The 23,154-nt window shown below is 40.1% G+C and overlaps 1 protein-coding gene and 1 long non-coding RNA gene across 8 annotated transcripts; one reads left to right on the top strand and one right to left on the bottom strand.

Moving 5' to 3' along the window:
- Nucleotides 1–665: 665 nt before the first annotated feature.
- Nucleotides 666–22,600, bottom strand: LOC120717492 (immunoglobulin superfamily member 3-like). 7 transcript variants are annotated; one of them, XR_005692212.1, is made up of 12 exons: nt 22,022–22,328; nt 20,480–20,854; nt 19,946–20,362; nt 19,401–19,808; nt 18,845–19,210; nt 17,657–18,022; nt 16,800–17,171; nt 2,738–3,121; nt 2,190–2,603; nt 1,317–1,709; nt 940–1,221; nt 666–873 (listed from the first exon to the last, which is right to left on the bottom strand). XR_005692212.1 is itself a non-coding variant. In XM_040005534.1 (11 exons), exons 1-11 carry the CDS (start codon nt 22,092–22,094, stop codon nt 1,022–1,024), a joined length of 3,768 nt encoding a protein of 1,255 aa, XP_039861468.1. In that variant the 5' UTR covers nt 22,095–22,362; the 3' UTR covers nt 666–1,021. The 7 variants fall into 7 exon arrangements, 6 of the variants coding, with proteins under 6 accessions (XP_039861468.1, XP_039861467.1, XP_039861470.1 ...); XM_040005534.1 differs by lacking the exons at nt 2,190–2,603; nt 2,738–3,121 and adding exons at nt 15,776–16,189; nt 16,315–16,698 and having other exon boundaries at nt 666–1,221; nt 22,022–22,362; XM_040005533.1 differs by having other exon boundaries at nt 666–1,221; nt 22,022–22,327.
- LOC120717493 lies at nt 9,355–14,422 on the top strand. The gene is made up of 2 exons (XR_005692213.1): nt 9,355–10,998; nt 12,194–14,422. It is a non-coding gene; the product is annotated as an uncharacterized LOC120717493 (long non-coding RNA).
- Nucleotides 22,601–23,154: the final 554 nt, after the last annotated feature.

Raw genomic sequence — 23,154 nt, 5'->3', positions numbered from 1 at the left:
ACGATGTGGACCTGAAAGAGCAGATTGTGTGAGATGACCCTTCCACTTTTAGTGCCCCTGTGCATTTCAACTATATTTGGCTCCACACAAAAGCGAGGCAGTTTTCTTCACAGTTAACATAATCAAAACTAGATATAGTTCTCAATTCATCAATGAGCACCTCCTTCATGTGTGTGAGGATGGCCCTGATTACATCCAAGGCTGACAGGACTAAGATTTACACCAGTGTACAGTGATTTTTATGTAATTTTAGAGGACTCACAGTCGTGTGCTCCAATCCACACACAAATACAAAGCAATCTGACCACATGTTAAACTGTTTTACAAATGAGTACATCCAAACCTAAATAAATACTCATCATTCACGCACAATTTAAGTTCTGCTCACAAATCGATAATTTTCTCTATAAAAACCCTTTCTGTGCATACAAATGTCTGAAACTACACGTAACACCTCTCCTCGCTCACAAAACCTTGAATACGTGTGCACCACTCACCTGGTACTCACAGATGATGTCGCACGCCCACGTGGGGTTTTCAAGCAAATTTTATGCTGTCAACTTTGCACAGATCCACAAATGTAAGCTGCCTGTATAGATGATTTTTGTTTGTTTATTTCAAATAAAGTGGACACTTGTAAAGGCAGAAAGTAAAAGAACAGTAAAGTAAATGTAAAAGTTTATTTATGTAGCATATTTTACAGACAGATGTCACAAAGTGCTTCACAAGAGAGGTATCAAAAACACAATACAGTCATAAATACATCATAAAAGCCCTGGTCTAATTAAAAGATTTTCGAAATAAAAATGTCTTTAGCTGCTTTTTGAAGGTCTCCACCAAGTCCAAACGCTGTACAGATAGAGGAAGCACATTCAACAGTCTGGGTGCAACAGCTTGGAAAGATCAGTCCCCTCGAGTTCTGAAACAAGTGTGGTGGACCACTTGTCTAAAACTAGGTGGAGTCCAACTGAAAACTTTTGCATGTGTGCGTTTAAAAAAAACAAAAAAAAGTTTCTGCTGTTCAGTCATCTCCACTTCGACTGGTGTTCATAGGCACTGATTCACCCCACAGAGATGGCCCTGACTTGTTTCCCAGTGAGCCTTTACTTCTGCACATCGTGACTACGAGTAGCAATAGGACTAAAACTAAGACGATGAGAATTACAATAGCTATTATTATATAAGTCCTTGTGCTACATTCAGAATCGGCATTAGCATCACCTGCAAAGAAGAAGACAAAGAAAGGTATTTCCACATCTTTTGATATTTACTGAGAAAAATGACGTGTTAAGGCAAGTGTGTCAAGACATGCCTACCTTCCGTGAGAACACTGACATTGAAATGCCCTGACTTTTCCACTGCAACTTTTCTCCACCCACGAGACAGAGAAGGCAGCCACTCCTCTACCTCACAGAAATACAGGCCACTATTTTCAGGGCCAGGGTTCAGGAACGTGAGGCTGAATTGGCTGGGGTCAGGGTGGTCGTATTTCAGGCGAACATTCTCCCCAAACCTGTCCTGTAGAGTCGAGTTTCTGTAGACTGTGAATATGGGGCGCTGTTTCGTTTCTATTTCTTTCTGCCAAAACCATGTGACCTGGAACTTGGATTCATGGCTGGATTGTTTGTTGATGTTACAGGGGATAGTCAAATCCTGGTTTCTGCTTGTATTCATCTCTGCTTCCTCCTTTGGAATAGAGAGATTGTTTTCTGTGAATACGCACAAGGATAAAACTTTTGTTTAACAAGGTATCAGACCTGATAAGACCTGATAATTCCATTTCTTGAGAAACTTGATGTAAACCCTTTCAAAATGTTTTTCTCCAGTTGTTTTATAAATGTATTCTCACCTTACCAAATATTTAATTCTAACTTTTAGACACTTCACAGTATAGACACAGTTCTGATCAAATCACCAATGATTTACTAATGTCAGCTGTCTCTGGGCTCTTAAACATACTCGTGCTCCTTGATCTGAACTCTTCTTTTGATATAATCTCTCATTACAAATAAAGAGATTAGAATGCGTTAGTAATGTTACCTTGGGTGTTAAAGACTTATAGGGCTAATGAAGGAAAAAAAATCAGGAAAAATCAGGAAAGAGGAGGAGAAAAACATCCATGCAAACATAAGCTACAACATTAAGAACATTAACATTCCAACAGAACACTTCTAAAACTGTGATCATACCTGTTACTATTACACTGAGTTTGATAGCACCACCACTGTCTGAGGCCTTCAGCTGCCAGTGAGCTTCATTATCCAGCTGGTATTGATCCACTTGGCACCAGAAGGTTCCACTATCCTCTTCATGGGCTTTCTGAATACTTAGGTAAAAGCTTTTCTGAGTGGGTCTGGACAGGCGTAGCCGCTCCTGCAGGCCTCTGGTGTCATTGTTCTCTGGGTAACTCACCAGGCCGGTGTGATCAAGCTCCACCAGGGAGGCTTTCTTCAAAGAAGAACTGTGTGCAGCAAAATGCCAAATGACTCGATAGAAAACCGAAGAACCAGAAGCTCCTGAGGTGATGCTACAGTTGAGCTTGACTTCCTCTCCTTCTTTGGCAGTCAGCTGCTGCTCTTTCTTATCTAAACGAAGGTTGGGGGCTAGAAAATAGAAATAAGAAGATGAAGTTATATATTTCTAAATGGCATGTTTCATTTATTTTTGTGCTTATGCCATATGCCATATACAATATGGCATGTTAAGTAATAAAGTAATGAAAAATAAATGTATTCACCAGGCTCAGTAATTGTTAGCACTGTGCTTTTGGACACTGTTGAGAGCAGATACCATTCACCACGAGGATCTTGAAGCCACTCGCCCACTTTGCATGTATATAAACCTTTATCTGAGATTCGAGCTTGCCGAATAATCAGTTCAAAAGTGGGTCCTTTGCTGCGCCTCATGCTGATTCGCTGACGCAGGTCCACCTGGGATTCCGTTACTATGGAATTCCGGTCCAAGCTTACAATGGTCTTATTTCCGGCATTTTCCTCATGCAGCCAGGTGATAGAATAGAGTGATGATTCAGATGTTTTTTTGATGATGGAGCATGTTATTGTTATGTCAGTGCTTATAGTTCTTGTCAACGCAGGAATAGGTGACACATCAAGCCTGCTTACTAGAAAAGGAGACAACATTTTCATTATTTTCTGAGGAAACAGGGACAAACATGACTCTTTCTATTTAATGATGCCCCAAAATGGCTGCAGCTGGCAGTACCTGGGTTGTTTACTATCACAGAAAGCTGATTGGATGCTTTCAACTCCTTGTGCACATTCTTCAGTAAGACAGACACATTACACTGGTAGCTTCCTCCTTCTCTGTGGCTGGTACCAATGACCAGCAGATAGTACATGACTTCAGTTTTTCTGCTTTCTACTCGCAGCTGGTAGTGGTTCTGATCTGCAGACCAACTGATGGTGCCATCAGGGGAAAAGTGTCAGGACGGTGTCTGGTGTTTTAGCCTCACGTTGCACGCTCCAAGTCACTGTTACCGGCATGTGTGGACCTTTGACCCGGCACATCAACTCCAATTTTTCTCCAACAGTCACCCGAGTCTTGCGACTGATTAGAGACACTCCCATCAGCGTGTCTGACACAAAAATCCAAAATAGTCAGTGACAGCAAGTAAGAAAGGAGAAGCTGGTGATCAAGCAATCATGAGTGTCAAAGAAAAAAAAATCATGCATCATTTCATCTTTTAAAAAAAGAAAAGGTTAGCTTGAATACACAAAAATGACTTTCATCCAATATGTGTCATGACATCTATGTCTCAAGCTTATAAATGCATGCATTAGCCAGCTTTAGCCATATATTTATGCAGCTACGTGTCATATTTAAAAACTGTAAGCGAAACCTAAACCACATTTGCCCTAAAACAAAATATTCAGTCAAACACAAACATTCTAAGGATACCCATATGGAAAAGAAATAGTAAAAACTTATATGTGATTTACTCATGAAAGTGGCCACTTTCTCATTACTTTCATACATTGTTTTAGTAAGTATCCAAAACATACGAGTTTCATTATATAATTTTTCAAGGGATCTTATATCTGTTTTCACTCTTATATGCTTTTCATACAAGTTTCACACAAGACAGATACAAACTTTATAAGATTTATATATATATTTTCCATATGGATAGCTTTTTTTCCCTGAAAGCCTGGCTTGGCAAAAAAACCCATTTGTGCTTGTGGTTTGTTAATGTGTAACCTACCCGCTGAGTGTTAATGTCTCCTGTCATATAGTTATGAAAATGCAAAGAAATTAAAATAATTCCTTTTACCATCCTGCCTATTAGACTGATATTCAGCATTGTTTGCCTATTATAACCACTACCCTCCTTTTCACATATGCTGCTCACCGTTGCCTCTATAACTTATATGTCCAAAGAAACAGCTAATCCTGAGCTGCCCCTGTGATATACTCATTTGTAATTCTGTCCATCATCAAGATGCAATGAAAACCTTAGCATCATCAAACCTTTTCTGTTTTGACAGAGCCAACAAATCATACTTCACAGAAAGTTAAACCTTCCCAAAGTGGTTTTAGAAAAGCTCAACAAATCACACCACTCAATAAGAACAAACACCTGTTACAATGAAAGTAATATCATATGTCTTGAATAGTTTGCACTACACAAACACACAGACACACCTTACCTATAGAAATCACTGTCACAGTGGTAGTTTGTGTCTGGTTGTGAGTGTTGCCATTAGGTTTGCGCTCAGACACAGCACACCGGTACACTCCTGAATCAGACAGCGAGACCTCATCAAGCACTAAGGTGAAGTTGTCAGTAGATGGACGCATCACCCTCACTTTGCGACTCATGAACTCCTCTGCTATCTCTGTAACACCCTCCTCATTTATACTGATGATGTCGGTGAACGAGGCCGTTGGTGTTGATTTGTGTTGCCAGGTGACAGAGAGCTGACCTTGAACCCCATCCACTTTACAGGAGAGATGCAGCCCGCCCCCTTCGGTGACATTTACAGCCTGCTGCATTTTGACTGTCAGCCTGTTTTCTGTAAAGAGATGAGGCAAGAGACAGATAGTACTGCTGTGTTTGAGAAGACAAAATAATTTCCCTAACAGTAAAAAAAAAACAGAAACAAAAATATGCAACCTAACACTTTGTTTAAGCCTTAATACCAACAGATTCAAATCAACAATGTAAAAAGGAAAGTGAATTAAACCCTGAATAACTGAGTGTGTGTGTTCACTATGACAAACCCTGGGGCTGAAATGCTACAACAAATAATATTCAGTCAAACATTCTGAAGACAGTTTTGTTTTCTGAAAGTCGCACTCACAATTCAGCTAAGAAACACACAAAACAAAACAACTTTTGCTTTTTGTTAATAAATGTGCAATCTCATTGTTGAGTGTTGAAATGTGGAAATCTAAAATTTTGACCTATGATGATGCAAAGAGTAAATCCACTAAACAACATGATTTTGCTTTGTAGATGTATTCCATCTAGATTTCCTGTGGGGAAATGTAACGTTTGATTTAATGTTGTTCAGTAAACAAAAGAAGGGTTCCCAAAGGATTACATTAAGACTCTCAATATCAGTATGTTTTGGATATTTGTCTGCCATTTTCTTGTAATATGTCACTACGGATTAAAGTGTTTAATGAATATATCTGCAAGTAAACAGCTAATTACTCAAACTGACCAAAATCCATATATTTACTTTGTTATTCCTTCTGTAATATTTGAAGTGTAGTTTAACAAAGAAGTGTTAGAATTTATGGGAGAAACACCTGTTACAATGAAGGTAATATCATATGTTTTGAATAGTTTGCACTACACAAACACACAGACACATCTTACCTATAGAAATCACTGTCACAGTGGTAGTTTGTGCCTGGTTGTGAGTCTTGCTGTTAGGTTTGCGCTCAGACACAGCACACCGGTACACTCCTGAATCAGACAGCGTGACCTCATCAAGCTCTAAGGTGAAGTTGTGAGTAGCTGGACGCATCACCTTCACTTTGCGACTCATGAACTCCTCTGCTATCTCTGTAACACCCTCCTGACTTATACTGATGATCTCGGTGAACGAGGCCATTCGTGCTGATTTGAGTTGCCAGGTGACAGAGAGCTGACCTTGAACCCCATCCACTTTACAGGAGAGATGCAGCCCGCCCCCTTCGGTGACATTTCCTGCTTGCTGCATTTTGATTGACAGCCTGTTTTCTGTGAGGAGATGAGGCAACAGAAAGAATTAATAACATTCGATAAAATTAACCTAGTGTATGGAAACTTACAGGTTCCTGGGAGAATCAGCAGTATTGAGAATAATGGGCGTATTAGTGGGAGGTGCTGAGGTAACAAAAGGCTGTGCACCAGGTGTGGTAGGCCTTTGTCTTGTTCAGTGAACGGGGTTGATTAAATACCGGCCTCATCTTTGTGCAGTAAATGTACTATCAGCTAGATGAGTCACTTTAGCAGATTAATTACTAACCTGGGGCTGGATGTTTCTTTTAGAAGTATGTCATAAACTTAAAAAAAAAAATGAAACAAAGCAAGCTGGTGTTAGTGAAGTACCTCTTGAGCCATTTTGTTATTTTATTGATGCAAATTTATGTTAAAGCCCTTCCTCAGGAACCTTAACCTGTAGCTGTGGGGATTTACATGTTTAATTATTGAGCATATTTGTAGCAATGCAGTCGTGTATGATGTGTTAATGCTATGCGTGATTCTAATTATTCCTTGCTTCTGTTTCGAATTCCAGTCATGTGCCAATTATTATCCACTGGAGTTTTTAAATGGTTCCTATTTAAATTTTTTTGTTTTAGATATTGTGTTAGTGATTTTAACCCTGGTCCTGCTGTTATATTTAAGGTTTCCTGGTAGCAGCTGGTGTATTCACTGGAAGTGGTCAGGTGTTAGGTCGGACCTGGTGAGGTGATGGAATTGAGTGTAGTGGGTTTTGGAGTGTGATAACTGAGTTAATAAGTAATAATTTTAATAGTGCTTCACACTGTGCCACAACCTCTGTGTGTGCCCGTGTCCAGTGAATTTTAGTAGGACCAGTGGATGTAGTCAATGAAGCTACTTATAACAACAGCTGAAGTGGATATTTTGACTGCAGTGTTTGTCACAACTTCTTCACTCCTCTCTTTGGGAGCAGACAAACAATGTAAAGGTACAGTGACTTAAACCCCTGAATAACTGAGTGTGTATGTGTTCACTTTGACACACCTGTGGCTGAGACGCTGACCCGCTGTGGGCTGGAGTCTTTGGGTTCTCCTTCAATAAAAGCATCATCTTGGCCTCTCTCTTGAGGCCAGACTGTACAGATATACTCTCCCTGGTCCTCAGTTCTCACAGGCTTTAAGATGAGACGGTAATTTCTGTTCCCAGTCCGGGCGGCTCTGAGCTCTCCATTTTTCTGTCGAACACTGTACTCCGGTGCCACAGTGAGAACGCCTGTGGGACCAATGCGGGCCAGCTCCACACTTCCCTTGAGCCATGCTACAGAGAAGAATCTTTTCTCCACGTCCTGTGTGTTTATATTACAGGACAGCATCAGCTCCTGCCCCTCCTGCAGCGCTGCCGGCTGTGCTGAGATTTCCACTGCCAGAGACGGAGACGATGGCTCCACCACCTCTACTCAAGACAAAAAATGAAAACAGTGAGACATCCACATAGGTGTCTATAGGATAAGTAAACATTAATGTGCTGACCAATCTCAAGATGTGTTATAAATATAGCACGACTGAGTAAAATTCCCACCTGTGGCTTTAACTGTCAGGGTCATTTCTTCTGCATTCTTCTGTATGATGATGTACCAGGAGCCATCAGGATCTTGGATCCACTCCTGAGCCTGGCAGTAGATCCTACCTTGGTCTGATGGCTCAACCTCAGCCATCTTTAGGCTGTACGAGGCCTCTCCCCATTTATCTAAGCGTATGAGACCTGCTTGGTAACGCCTTTCAAACCCCTGGCCTGGGCTCAGTGTAAAATCTCTATTCAGAGAAATGATAGGCTGAGCGTCCTCCTGTCCATCTTTATGGAGATACCAGGCAACAGACAGATGGGTGTGCTGGCTGGTGCTGCTAGAGGCCAGGCATGTTAAAGTCAGAGCTTCACCCTCGTTTAAGCTCAGTGGTGTGGAAGCAGATGATGAGACACTCAGGGAGTCTTCAATCACTATGAAACCACATCAGAGAAATCAAAAGTCATGAATGCTCTGACATCATCTGTACCATACCTACATGAAGACACATTCAAGCGTTATGACTGAAAATCAGGATGGCAATTGATTACCTTTAACGACTGTCTTAGCAGAATACTCTCCATCATAAGCACCTTCTAAGTTGACTGCAGTACATTCATATTCCCCTTCATCAGTTTTCTGCAGGCTTTTTATCTCGAAGCGGACTGAGTTTGGTGAGAGACGTTTCAAAGTAATTTCATTTTTTCTCACACGGTTTAGGTGAGAAGAATATCCAAAAGTATCTTCATGTGAACTGATGATTTGGATCTCAAAGTTTGGGTTTGAAGGCTTCGTCATACGGAATTCAAAATGTTTGTCAGTGTTTTCACTTCTGAAGCCACTCACACTGCAGGTGATGTAGAGGGGAGCGCCTAACACACGATACAGAGGCCCAGCTTGTACTTCAGTTTTCACTCTGGCCTCTCCTGAGTAAAGCAGAGACAAAACACAAATGAAGTCATCTGAATCCTGAAACTTTGAAGTGTCACTCATGTATTTACAAGTATATTTATAAGTATCTAACATATACTGTAGGTTATGGCACACTGCATGAATTGTGCATAGAACATCCATTGATATACAGGTGCACACAATGTTTTCAGAAAGATTTTGACATTTTTTATTTTTAGAGGTCTTATTTCCCTGTGGAAATATGTTTGTATGACATTTATGATTAAAAGAAAATGTTTGCAAGTTTTGTCAGATATCACCTGTAACGGTGTGTCCTGTTGGCTCGATTGGCTTTATTTATTTCATGCAGGAATATATTTTTCCCCACAGAAAGCAAACATTACTACTTTGTCATAAAAGTGATTCGTGAAAAGTGAAAATAATTTGGAGGAGCTAATTTTCTGTAGCAACTAAACTGATATTAAACTATGGTGACCAAAAAAGAATTAACATTTATCAATCAGTGAGTTTACTCTGAGGTTTCTGCTAAATATAATTTCATAAAATGTGAAAAAAACATTTACAGACAACACAAACAACATCTTGGGTTTATCTGAGACATTAAAATTAATATTATGGAACTACAGGAATTCACTGTACTACTTACCACAATATAAAAGTTGACCCAAGCAGAGAATCACACCCGCCCTCCATAGAGAGAGCACGAAACTCATCGTGAGCCTTCAACTTCAGGCTCAACACTGTACGTCCTCGGCTGCGATCAAGCCCTTGGTTAATGTGTACTGTGTGATCTCTCTGTGCCTTTTCATGCCTTGATTTGCCTGCGCTTCAGGTACGTTACGAACCTCTTTGAAACCTTTCACGCCGTAAATGGGAACATAATGACGTGCAATTTCTTGGAAATGTTATTGCGCGTCCCGCTGAGGGAGACGGCTACTATTGTGATTGGCCTGTTCAGACTGCTCCTGTGCATTTCCGGTGTTCTGACAAAACGTCCTACTTTGGCAAAACGTCCTACCGCAAGTAGTTTATGCACATTTCTGCTGTCACAGATTCATTCCAGCACAAATGTAAGTAGGTATAACGGTTTGCCACTTAACTTTGCCCATCAGAGTATGCTTGTAGCTCATAATTATAAAGCCAGGACGGTTTGCCACTTCATTTTAGCCGTTAAAGTATGCTTGTAGGTCACATTCACAAAGGTAGCATGGTTTGGCACGTAATTTTACCTGTCAGAGTATCTGTCTAGCTGTTATTAACAAAGGTAAGATGATTTGCCACTGAATTCTAGCTGTAAAATGATGCTTCTAGCGCATATTCACAAAGGTAGGATTGTTTGCCACTTAATTTTAGCTGTTAAAGTATGCTTGTACGTCACATTTACAAAGGTAGGACGGTTTGGCACTTAATTTTACCTGTCAGAGTATGTTAGTAGCATATATTCACATAGGTAGGATGGTCCGCCACTGAAATTCGTGTTGTGCGCATGCGTAGAAACAACGGGTAGGATGGATTCCCAGAACACCTGGCCTCGTACATGTCAGTGAATTCCTGTCGGGAAATTGCCAAACAGTGTACGAAGAAGTGGCAAAACTGGAACGACAACTGGGCTTCTTTTTTTTTTCTTGCTTCCCCAAAACGAGTGGGGAGAGAGAAGGGCAAAACTGACCACCGCTAGACATTACAAATACATGTCTTAAAAATAAAACCTGCTAGACAGCAAGTCGCTTCCACCTCTGAATTCGTGCAAACGAAACTCATGTCTTTGCGCGTTCCCAGCAGGTAATGCACGTTTTTGACATTGACATTTACGTCCTTGATCAGATTCTTGCATAGGCAGCTTGAGAGAAAGTAGTTAATTATGCTGCTTAGGACCACCCCATCTAAATTCGGCCACTTACTGCAAACTTTGCAAGCTTGAATGTGGTTGTTTGAATGATGCTGTATATTAATGAGGCAATAATACCACCTAGTGGAGAACATAAAGACTTACAGTTTATCCAGTCATATTCAAATCGGCATTTTAATTTGCAGACTGCTTAAAAATAGTGGGGGACTTTATTTTTAAATGTTCATAAAATTAACAAAATAACGTTTTATGTGTTTGTCATTCTCTACCCTGATGCCATAAAAAATATTCTTAGGTATGTTCAAAAAAGGCATAAAGAGCCTCACAGCAGCAGTTTCTACTCTTAAAAACCTTGGCACTGTTGCAGACTGGTGGCCTGTCCAGGGTACACCTCGCCCTGTGGTGGCTGGGAAAGGCTCCAGCCCCTCCAGGACCCTGAATTGGGCATGCAGATGAGAATGAATGGATGTATTCAACAGAAATGCTAAGAAAGTATTTTAGGTAGGAGACTGTATTAGTCCTTAAACAAAATACACATTTGTGAGACAAATACAGAAAGTAGTATGGGGAAAAAACATTTTATGAAGTGAGTATCAATCAGAAAACATCCATCTATCCTTATTACCATATTCACCATATTAAATTCTGGTTAAGAGAAAAGAGACTTGAAATGATGAAAGAAAATGTATTCTAGTGTAAACTGTTCAGGACATGTGTTCAAGAATAAAAATATTAGAAATTCACTCTGAATGAGACAGAATAGAAACTGCAAACAAAACAGAAATGCTCTGTAGGCTAAACCGTGAAGCTTCTGCAGGCCACATGCCAATCAGTGATGTTTTTAATTAGCAGCAAAAAAAGAAAACCAGCTAGAGATGCAAAGTGTTTTTACCTTTCCCTGCACTGCCATGCTTCGTCCCTGTATGAATCAGCATGGATTATAATCATAACAGAAACTAGGGATCTATAGAAGTAATATATGGCACAGATCCCCAATTTATTCACACCTCCTATGGAACAATACATAAATAACACCAGGAGTTTTTTCCCAGTTCAAGTTGGCACATAATTAAGCAGAAGCCTGCTAATAATGGGTGAATTGCATGTAGTATCATGTATCATGAAACCTTTTCTTAGCTTCATTAGGACTTTGAGTCTTCTTTTGAGCTATAGACTGAACAATATGATATTCCTACATCTCAATTAGATCATCTCTTTGTCCTAAAGTCCTATTTTGAGACTTACAGTGTTTCACAGACCTGCATGTTTCATTGTCACATCAAGCTGCTGCTCAAAATGCAGGTGAAAGACACACTTACAGAAACATTGAAAGAAATAAGGGTTAAGTTTTCCAGAATTATAGATTTGATTAACCTCTTAAGCCCCAATGCCCCCTGATACGGGGGCAAAAGGCAGGAGATCAGGTAGGCTTGGGGCTTAAGAGGTTAAAGAAAATTGGGGGGATGGAGATCTTGGCTGTGAACCAGAGGCTATGGAATCAGTTTGGAGCCACCCATAAGGACCAGCGGGTTTCCCCGGACATCTTCTGTTCCTTCAGGAAACTGCAGTCACCTTCTATGAGTGCTCACATGCTGTTGTTTTAGCAGACTTAATGTTTAACATGTTTGCAGTCTAAATGTTGGGGAATATTGCTGACATTTATATTTTGGACTAATTGGAATTTCTTTTCTTGCAGTTTTAGGATCTTGAACACTGGAATCTTGAGCTGATGATGGCTCTCGACTCAATATCGAAGGACCACAAAACTCAGTAGCTGTACTGAAGTTAACAACCATCAGATCGTCTTTATTATTATTGCCAACGCGAAAAAGAAATATTGCATCCTGTTGTTGGAGCTAGATGGAAACCTAGGGGTTCGTCAAAGTTATCTAGACATTTCACCCAAAAAATGTCCTCATGGTGGTGCTAGAGGTGAGGCCACAGGATCCACAACATTACAAGTGGCACTAATATTCTTCCTGGCACTTTGCCATTTAAGTGTGCTAAACAACCAGACAGGCAGCATGCACAACTGACATATGAAATCTACTCATTGTTTGTGTATGCAGGTACGGACAAACAGAGTCATTGTTTTTGTAAAAGCAGTGTTCTTTCAGTGTCATTTCCCACGAAAAGAAGGGGAAATGTGTAAGCCTACTGCTTTAATATCACTGACCTCTATCATATAAAATTATATAAAATCATATCCGTCAATGCAACATTTGTGCAGCGATTTGCCTCCCAAATTTTTGTTGGTTTTTTGTTTGCCCCGACAGTCATTGCCATGGCAACACAAGCAAGTGAAATTACAGTAACGTTTAGGGGGAGGCTGTACCAAGGAGCCGAGTCCACCACTTTGTAAAATTCAACCAATTCAAAAATTCAAAACAGCACAACATCTCTCTGAGGCCGAGAGAACTACAGTCTGCCATAAAGTGCTCTTTTAGTCTCTCACATCTTTCAGAGCGACGCTGCAAGTTTTACCTCAACTTGTATACAAACACCACACAAAAGCCTTCCTTTTCTTTCAGCTGTTCACTGAAAAGGAAAGGCAACAAGTTGATTCAATTCTAGTCTTTTGCACAGATGGACTGTTAAAGATTCATAGAGGGTGATGCAGGAAACATTGAGTGAAATAGAGAAAGAATGACAGAGTGTGAGACAGCACACATATATAGTACATTGCATCCTATGTGCCCCTGCATAGCCACACACTATTATTGTTTATGTCTTTTTATATATTTTTTATTTTGACACATTGACACGTCAAAGTGCTGACTTTATTTTTCACTTTGAAAGCACTCACATCAACATAAAAGCAGTCCTTCAGGGGCAGTAGACCTGCCCAAGCCTATAACTTTTGAAAAAATAAAATTCATAGAGGAATACAATCCATAAAAAAGTAACACTCAACTTAACAGCCAGTGGGACAAATGCAAGATGAATAACCATGAATTAAAATGCTTTAAATGGCTGACCAATACCTATGTCTACCATATGTGTGCAGTTCATTTTTACAATCCATTGATATTCAGTATCTTATCTAATGATGAACTGTCAAGGTCTATTCTTTAGATGGCTTTTATCTTCAGTTAAAAATTTAAATCAGAATTATTGTTTCAAGCCACAGCAATGAAAAAAATGTAATACTTAGATTGCATGTGACAAACATAAAAAAAACGAGACACACACACACACATATATATAACACTGTGCATCATGGCTCAGATGCAAATGAGAAATACGGTCATCACCAAACAATTTCGTAAGCTTTAGCAAAACAATTTTGTAACGATAGCAAAAAAGGGAAAAGTTTGCATTAGTAAGTATCTTGTGAAAATTCTTAAGAACATTGTGGCAATCAGTATCTAACATTTAAATGTCTGCCACATGGAAAACTCAGCAGGATTTCAAGACCACACAGTCATTCTGAGCATTACCACAGCACTTCCCGGTTGAGTAATTGCTGAACTAGTTAGACATTCACCACAATTTATGCTTATAACTGCATGAAAACGTGCTACATTGCAACGTCTTCGCAGATGTGAAGCCACAGACTCACCACAGTTCAGCTGCTTGTGCATTCGGGCCTTAAAAATGAGCAGAAGTATCTATAAAATGAGAATTGCCTTTCTAAATGTAGTTTCATTAACTCCTAAAGAAAAAAAATCTTCCTACCTGTACTAAAAGTAAATCAGCAGAGCTACTTCATGGAATGTTATAAACAAATGAATGGACACAATTATTTAAATGGAAAATTTTACATATTTTTGCATCATATCTAAAAGACACCAAAAAAAAATGTCTTTGCTCTTCAATCGTCTCCACTGGGTTTGTTGTTCATAGGTACTGATTCAGCCCAGAGAGATGAAGATGAGTTTTTTCCTTGTGAGCCTTTACTTCTGCACAACTTGAACATCAGTAATAATATAACCACCACCATAATGATGAGAACTGCAATAACGATTGTATAGGTTGTTGTATTGCATTCAGATACGGCATTAGCATCACCTGCAAAGAAGAAGACAAAGAAAGGTATTTCCAGATGATCTTGTGATATTTACTGAGAGAAATGACTAAGTGTGTTAAGACATGCCTACCTTCTGTGAGAACACTGACATTGAAATGCCCTGACTTTTCCACTGCAACTTTTCTCCACCCACGAGACAGAGAAGGCAGCCACTCCTCTACCTCACAGAAATACAGGCCACTATTTTCAGGGCCAGGGTTCAAGAACGTGAGGCTGAATTGGCTGGGGTCAGGGTGGTCGTATCTCAGGCGAACATTCTCCCCAAACCTGTGTTGCAGAATGGAGTTTCTGTAGACTGTAAATAAGGGGCGCTGTTTCGTTTCTATTTCTTTCTGCCAAAACCATGTGACCTGGAACTTGGATTCATTGCTGGATTGTTTGTTGATGTTACAGGGGAAAGTAAAATCCTGGTTTCTGCTTATATTCATCGCTGTATCTTCCTTTGAAACAGAGAGATTGTTTTCTGTGAAAAAGGACAAGGGCAAAACTTTAGTTTATTAAGGTAACTAATCAGTGAGACCTAATGAAATTCAGTTATACTGACACACAAGGGAGAGCTTGCAAACAGCCAAACAGAAGAGATGAAACAATCAACAGCAAAACAAGAGAGGTGCCCAGAAGACAACTGAGAAGAGTGGAACATTTTGTCAAGGTTTTGGGAATTACATTTGATTCCTTTTTTATAGAGTTAAATTAGATGATAACACTACATTATATATGGTTGATACAAAGTTACAGCAAGAAGATTGAAGATAGTCTCTTGTTCATTTCTAGCTCCATCTTCATTCAGTGAGGGGACTAGAAAAACCTTTGCATGCTTCACAGTGCAAACACATCTTGATTTGAGTCATATTTGGCAGCCCACTGAAGTTCATCTAGTTCCATTAAAGGTCTCCAGTCACAAGTGTGGATGGTTGGGGCTGCTTTACTCACATCCAAAGCTGTGTGCTCTCATATGGCTGTTCTGGGGATGTCAACTCTCTATGACTTTGTACAGACCCAGATTTAGAAAAGGCCTGAAGCACGAGCTTTTGACTTGAATTTAAGATTGAAACTTAAGTCTTGTTTGATGTCATCCACCACTATTAGGGTCAGATGGATTGACACAGAACTTGTAACTGAGGGAAACACATCACCCGCTTCTTAATTGGTTTAAAATGTGCTTACAAGTATCCTTAATTCATACACCTCACAAAATAGCTAGACTATTAGGAGCCCAACAGAACACTTCTAAAACTGTGATCATACCTGTTACTTTTACACTGACTTTGATAGCACCACCACTGTCTGAGGCCTTCAGCTGCCAGTGAGCTTCATTATCCAGCTGGTATTGATCCACTTGGCACCAGTAGGTTCCACTATCCTCTTCATGGGCTTTCTGAATACTTAGGTAAAAGCTTTTCTGAGTGGGTCTGGACAGGCGTAGCCGCTCCTGCAGGCCTCTGATGTCATTGTTGTCTGGGTAACTCACCAGGCCGGTGTGATCAAGCTCCACCAGGGAGGCTTTCTTCAAAGAAGAACTGTGTGCAGCATAATGCCAAATGACTCGATAGAAAACCGAAGAACCAGAAGCTCCTGAGGTGATGCTACAGTTGAGCTTGACTTCCTCTCCTTCTTTGGCAGTCAGCTGCTGCTCTTTCTTATCTAAACGAAGGTCGTTGGCTAGAGAATGGAAAAAAATTAATATGAAGTTATATATTTTTAAATGGTCTGTTTAATTTATTGTGGTGCCAACTGTATATGGCATGTGAACATGTTTCTGCAGTATGAAAAATAAATGTATTCACCAGGCTCAGTAATTGTTAGCACTGTGCTTTTGGACACTGTTGAGAGCAGATACCATTCACCACGAGGATCTTGAAGCCACTCGCCCACTTTGCATGTATATAAACCTTTATCTGAGATTCGAGCTTGCCGAATAATCAGTTCAAAAGTGGGTCCTTTGCTGCGCCTCATGCTGATTCGCTGACGCAGGTCCACCTGGGATTCCGTTACTATGGAATTCTGGTCCAAGCTTACAATGGTCTTATTTCCGGCATTTTCCTCATGCAGCCAGGTGATAGAATAGAGTGATGATTCAGACGTTTTTGTGATGATGGAGCATGTTATTGTTATGTCAGTGTTCATGTTTGTTGTCAACGCAGGAATAGGTGACACATCAAGCCTGCTTACTAGAAAAGGAGACAACATTTTCATTATTTTCTGAGGAAACAGGGAAAAACATGACTCATTTAATTTAATGATGCCCCAAAATGGCTGCAGCTGGCAGTACCTGGGTTGATTACTATCACAGAAAGCTGATTGGATGCTTTCAACTCCTTGTGTACATTCTTCAGTAAGACAGACACATTACACTGGTAGCTTCCTCCTTCTCTGTGGCTGGTACCAATGACCAGCAGATAGTACATGACTTCAGTTTTTCTGCTTTCTACTCGCAGCTGGTAGTGGTTCTGATCTGCAGACCAACTGATGGTGCCATCAGGGAAAAGTGTCAGGACGGTGTCTGGTGTTTTAGCCTCACGTTGCACGCTCCAAGTCACTGTTACCGGCATGTGTGGACCTTTGACCCGGCACATCAACTCCAATTTTTCTCCAACAGTCACCTGAGTGTTGCGACTGCTTAGAGACACTCCCATCAGCGTGTCTGACACAAAAATCCAAAATAGTCAGTGACAGCAAGTAAGAAAGGAGAAGCTGGTGATCAAGCAATCATTAGTGTTGAAAGCAAAAAGGAGATGTGAATACATGGCTACAAAACCACAACTGGCTTCTCAGTCTACACAATATGGCTATTGTTATGTCACCCTTCATTTCTTACGTAAAAGCAAAGAACATTGCTTGTAAATGTAAAGTTTAGTTTAATTGCAGGGGTACAGTAAACAAAGGAAGGATTCCCAACGGTGACAAGATCTCAATATCAGGTTTTGGATATTTGTCTAGCATTTTCTTGTGATATATCACTATGAGCTAAAGTGTTCAATGGACATATCTGCAAATAAACAGATCAATAGCCAAGCAGATCAAAATCCACATATTTACTTTGCTAATTTATTATTAAACAAATCAAAACACTCAATAAGAAGAAAAACCTGTTGTAATGTAGGTAACAAACACACAGACACATCTTACCTATAGAAATCACTGTCACAGTGGTAGTTTGTGTCTGGGTGTGAGTCTTTCCATTAGTTATGCGCTCAGACACAGCACACTGGTACACTCCTGAATCAGACAGCGTGACCTCATCAAGCACTAAGGTGAAGTTGTCAGTAGATGGACGCATCACCCTCACTTTGCGACTCACAAACTCCTCTGCTATCTCTGTAACACCCTCCTCATTTATACTGATGATCTCAGTGAACGGGGCCGTTGGTGTTGATTTGTGTTGCCAGGTGACAGAGAGCTGACCTTGAACCCCATCCACTTTACAGAAGAGATGCAGCCCGCCCCCTTCGGTGACATTTACAGCCTGCTGCATTTTGACTGTCAGCCTGTTGTCTGTGAGGAGATGAGGCAAGAGACAAATAGTACTGCTGTGTTTGAGAAGATAGTCATAGAAAAAGTAATTTTACAAACAGCAAAAACATAAATAAGAAAACTAACACTTTGAAACTACAAGTGAGCCTTAATAACAGCAGGTAAAATCAACAATGTAAAAAGGAAAGTGAATTAAACCCTGAATAACTGAGTGTGTGTGTTCACTATGACAAACCCTGGGGCTGAAATGCTACAAAACATAATGTTCAGTCAAACATTCTGAAGACAGTTTTGTTTTCTGAAAGCCACACTCACAATTCAGCTAAAAAAAATACATAAAACAAAATATTTTTTGCTCGCTGGTGATAAATGTGCAATCTGATTGTTGAGTGTTGAGATGTGGAAACCTAAAATTTTGACTTATGACGATGCAAAGAGTAAATCCACTAAACAACATGATTTTGCTTTGTAGACGTATTCCATCTAGATTTCCTGTGGGGAAATGTAACGTTTGATTTAATGTTGTTCAGTAAACAAAAGAAGGGTTCCCAAAGGATTACATTAAGACTCTCAATATCAGTACAGTATGTTTCGGATGTTTTTATGCCATTATCTTTTAATATATTACTATGGGCTAAATGGTTTAATGAATATATCTACAAGTAAACAGATTAATAGTCAAGCTGACCAAAATCCACTTTTTACTTTGCTATTTCTTCTGTAATATTTGAAGTGTAGTTTAACAAAGAAGTGTTAGAATTTATGATAGAAACACCTGTTACAATGAAGGTAATATCATATCTTACATAGTTTGTACTACACAAACACACAGACACATCTTACCTATAGAAGTCACTGTCACAGTGGTAGTTTGTGCCTGGTTGTGAGTCTTGCCGTTAGGTTTGCGCTCAGACACAGCACACTGGTACACTCCTGAATCAGACAGTGTGACCTCATCAAGCGCTAAGGTGAAGTTGTCAGTAGTTGGACGCATCACCTTCACTTTGCGACTAACGAACTCCTCTGCTATCTCTGTAACACCCTCCTGACTTATGCTGATGATCTCAGTGAACGGGGCCGTTGGTGTTGGTTTGTGTTGCCAGGTGACAGACAGCTGACCTTGAACCCCATCCACTTTACAGAAGAGATGCAGCCCGCCCCCTTCGGCCACATTTACAGCTTGCTGCATTTTGACTGTCAGCCTGTTTTCTGTGAGGAGATGAGGCAAGAGACAAATAGTACTGCTGTGTTTGAGAAGTTAATAATAAAATAATTCAATTTCACTAACAGTAAAAACAAATAAGAAAAATCACCTTGTGTAATCCTTAATAACTACAGATAAAATTAACAATGAAAAAGGGAAAAGAGTTAAACCTGGAATGTGTTCACTTTGACACACCTGTGGCTGAGACGCTGACCCGCTGTGGGCTGGAGTCTTTGGGTTCTCCCTCAATAAAAGTATCATCTTGGCCTCTCTCTTGAGGCCAGACTGTACAGATATACTCTCCCTGGTCCTCAGTTCTCACAGGCTTTAAGATGAGACGGTAATCTCTGTTCCCGCTTCGGGCGGCTCTGAGCTCTCCATTTTTCTGTCGAACACTGTACTCCGGTGCCACAGTGAGAACGCCTGTGGGACCAATGCGGGCCAGCTCCACACTTCCCTTGAGCCATGCTACAGAGAAGAATCTTTTCTCCACGTCCTGTGTGTTTATATTACAGGACAGCATCAGCTCCTGCCCCTCCTGCAGCGCTGCCGGCTGTGCTGAGATTTCCACTGCCAGAGACGGAGACGATGGCTCCACCACCTCTACTCAAGATAAAAAATGAAAACAGTGAGACATCCACACATTAAATCATGAAGGCAGTTGTCTAACATTAATGTGCTGATCAATACATGTAATTTAATATAGCATGGCTAAGCAAAATCAATGAAATGCTTCCAACCTGTGGCTTTAACTGTCAGGGTCATTTCTTCTGCATTCTTCTGTATGATGATGTACCAGGAGCCATCAGGATCTTGGATCCACTCCTGAGCCTGGCAGTAGATCCTACCTTGGTCTGATGGCTCAACCTCAGCCATCTTTAGGCTGTACGAGGCCTCTCCCCATTTATCTAAGCGTATGAGACCTGCTTGGTAACGCCTTTCAAACCCCTGGCCTGGGCTCAGTGTAAAATCTCTATTCAGAGAAATGATAGGCTGAGCGTCCTCCTGTCCATCTTTATGGAGATACCAGGCAACAGACAGATGGGTGTGCTGGCTGGTGCTGCTAGAGGCCAGGCATGTTAAAGTCAGAGCTTCACCCTCGTTTAAGCTCAGTGGTGTGGAAGCAGATGATGAGACACTCAGGGAGTCTTCAATCACTATGAAACCACATCAGAGAAATCAAAAGTCATGAATGCTCTGACATCATCTGTACCATACCTACATGAAGACACATTCAAGCGTTATGACTGAAAATCAGGATGGCGATTGATTACCTTTAACGACTGTCTTAGCAGAATACTCTCCATCATAAGCACCTTCTAAGTTGACTGCAGTACATTCATATTCCCCTTCATCAGTTTTCTGCAGGCTTTTTATCTCGAAGCGGACTGAGTTTGGTGAGAGACGTTTCAAAGTAATTTCATTTTTTATCACACGGTTTAGGTGAGAAGAATATCCAAAATCATCTTCATGTGAACTGATGATTTGGATCTCAAAGTTTGGGTTTGAAGGCTTCGTCATACGGAATTCAAAATGTTTGTCAGTGTTTTCACTTCTGAAGCCACTCACACTGCAGGTGATGTAGAGGGGAGAGCCTAACACACGATACAGAGGCCCAGCTTGTACTTCAGTTTTCACTCTGGCCTCTCCTGAGTAAAGCAGAGACAAAACACAAATGAAGTCATCTGAATCCTGCAACTTCAAAGTGCCACTTGTGTATTTATAAGTATTAAAGTATCTAACATATATGTTGCAGGCATGTTACAAATGAATGATGGAATGAATACACAATATTTTCAGAAAGATTTATATATTTTTTTATTTGTTAAGTTATTTTCTGCAAAAATATGGTTTTTATGACATTTCGGCTAAAAAAAGAAAAAATGTTTGCAAGTTTTGAAAAAAGATATATTCACCCTCCAGGTGATGGCCACAATCAGCCATATGACTGTGTTTTTTGTTAGTTCCTTTTTAAGGAAACTGTGGGTTCCTGTCACAAACTGTCTGCGGTAGTCTTACAAGTCTAGACGAAGATTACAAGGATAGGAGTGCTATTCAGACCGTGATAGAAATCGAATTAAATCAAATAATGTGTACAATCGTCTTCTTTTCATCCAAGTAAAAACTGTTTGTTTTCTTGAGTCACTTTATTTTCCTTCATGTAGGAAATATTTTTTCCCCAGAGAAAGCAAACATTTTGTCAAGATCTGCAGGCTGCAGATGATGTGAAACTGAATGAGGGCCCCAATGAAGGAGACACTGACAGGCAGGAACAAGTTAATATAAAGTGAGCTTTCTATTAACACTGATCGTAAAGGTATAAAATAAGAGAAACCAAAATTGAACAAATTAAACATGGAAATACGAGGAAACATGGAATCTAAACGACAGGAGGGCAGCTGAGGAAACACTCAGACTACAGGGGGGATAATATATAATAATATAGCCTATACACAAGGGGAATATTGAACACTTTAAATTCCATACTTTAAAAACAAAACACTGGGTCAAAATCCAGACCCATGAAACATTTATTGCTACCTATTTCATGATGCAAATGATGCATGAAAATAATTCGGAGCTAATTTGCTTTCGCAAACAACACAGACAATATTTTAGCTTTACCAAAGACGATGAGCTTAACATGCAAATGTACTGATGGTAATTCTATATTTTTATTCTATTCAAAATGGACATACAGTGTGTTCTTACCAACAGCTTACTTTAACACAGTTAATATTCTGACATCTCCAGTGAATCCTCGAGGTCACTGACTAGAATCCACTCCAGCTAAAGGAAGCCAGTGTACCACTTACCACAACGCAAAAGCTGACCAAGGCAGAGAATCAAACTGGACCTCCAAACCGAGAGCAGGAAACAACTCATCATGAACCTTCAGCTTCAGGCTCAGAACTTTACGTCCTCGGCATAGCCTCTGTCATCAAGTTCTTAGTCTGTGTGAAAATCTGCCTGTGTCTTTTCACACTTGTTAAAGTGGTTTATGTTTCCTGTCGGTGACCTAGAGCAAGAGGAAGTCTGAGATATTTCCTGCATACTGCACGTTATTCATGACTTTTGTGTATGTGTACAAGTGGATCGGTGGAGATCAGTAAGATATCGCTCGTTTTTTTTCCATCCTCGATCGAAACATTGGATGGTTACACGCGTGGTTAGACAACCTTAAGCACGGCTCATAAGTGGGTCACCAACCCGTTCATTCTGTTCATTTCTATGTAGCGTTTTCAGAGGGAGAAACGTTTCGTCACTCACCCAAGCGATTTCTTCAGTCTCAACTTTTGCATAATAACTGAAACTTGGTGCTAGTTTCAGTCATTGTGCAGAGCTATACTGTTTACAAGGTTGGGGGGAAACCTGCAGTCAGCTGCGACTGAGATGAGACTTCCAGATGAACGGAATGAACTTTTTGGGAAAACATATGTAACTTTTCGATTATTCATCGACTTCCTTTAAAATATATTTTCATAGCATGATCATATTGTTGCATAGGCGACTTGTGAGATAACGTGATTGCGGTCAAGTTGCGTTGCGTAGAAACGGTCCCCATCTGAGTTTGACCCAGTTTTTGCAAACAGTGATAATTTGAATGCGTCTGTTTGAACATTCCTGTAGATTAATGACGCAATATTGCCATCTGGTGGAGACCAGAAAGACGTACAGTTCTACACAGTCAAATCAGCGTTTCAACATTTAGACTGTTTAAACATGGTGGAAAACGTTTGATATAATAGAGACAAGCTAAGAAAGAGAAGGGGTAAACATTTTATCAAGTTCATACAAACAAGAAAATTTAATGATGTATGCAGAAGAAATACAGAAATACACATTTAAGAAGCCCATAAGTGATATTTCAATCCAGAATGACTATTGTGAATTCAAAAACAGTGGGGGAAAATGATGCCATGATGTAGCTTATTAATAACTAATAAAG

This window comes from Simochromis diagramma, unplaced genomic scaffold (genome assembly GCF_900408965.1).
Source record: "Simochromis diagramma unplaced genomic scaffold, fSimDia1.1 OVJJ01000501.1, whole genome shotgun sequence".
Classification (NCBI taxonomy): domain Eukaryota; kingdom Metazoa; phylum Chordata; class Actinopteri; order Cichliformes; family Cichlidae; genus Simochromis; species Simochromis diagramma.
Note: the sequence above shows the minus strand (reverse complement) of the source record. Positions and strands in the feature narration are given on the sequence as shown.

Bases quoted from the DNA above. Each gene is read 5' to 3' on its own strand.
- LOC120717492 (XM_040005534.1), bottom strand. From the start codon at position 22,094: ATGATGAGTTGTTTCCTGCTCTCGGTTTGGAGGTCCAGTTTGATTCTC. The intron at 16,699-16,799 runs GTACTGCCAGCT...CTCCTTTTCTAG, and splicing joins TGTGATAGTAATCAACCCAG to TAAGCAGGCTTGATGTGTCA. The intron at 16,190-16,314 runs GTGAATACATTT...TCCATTCTCTAG, and splicing joins GCTAACAATTACTGAGCCTG to CCAACGACCTTCGTTTAGAT.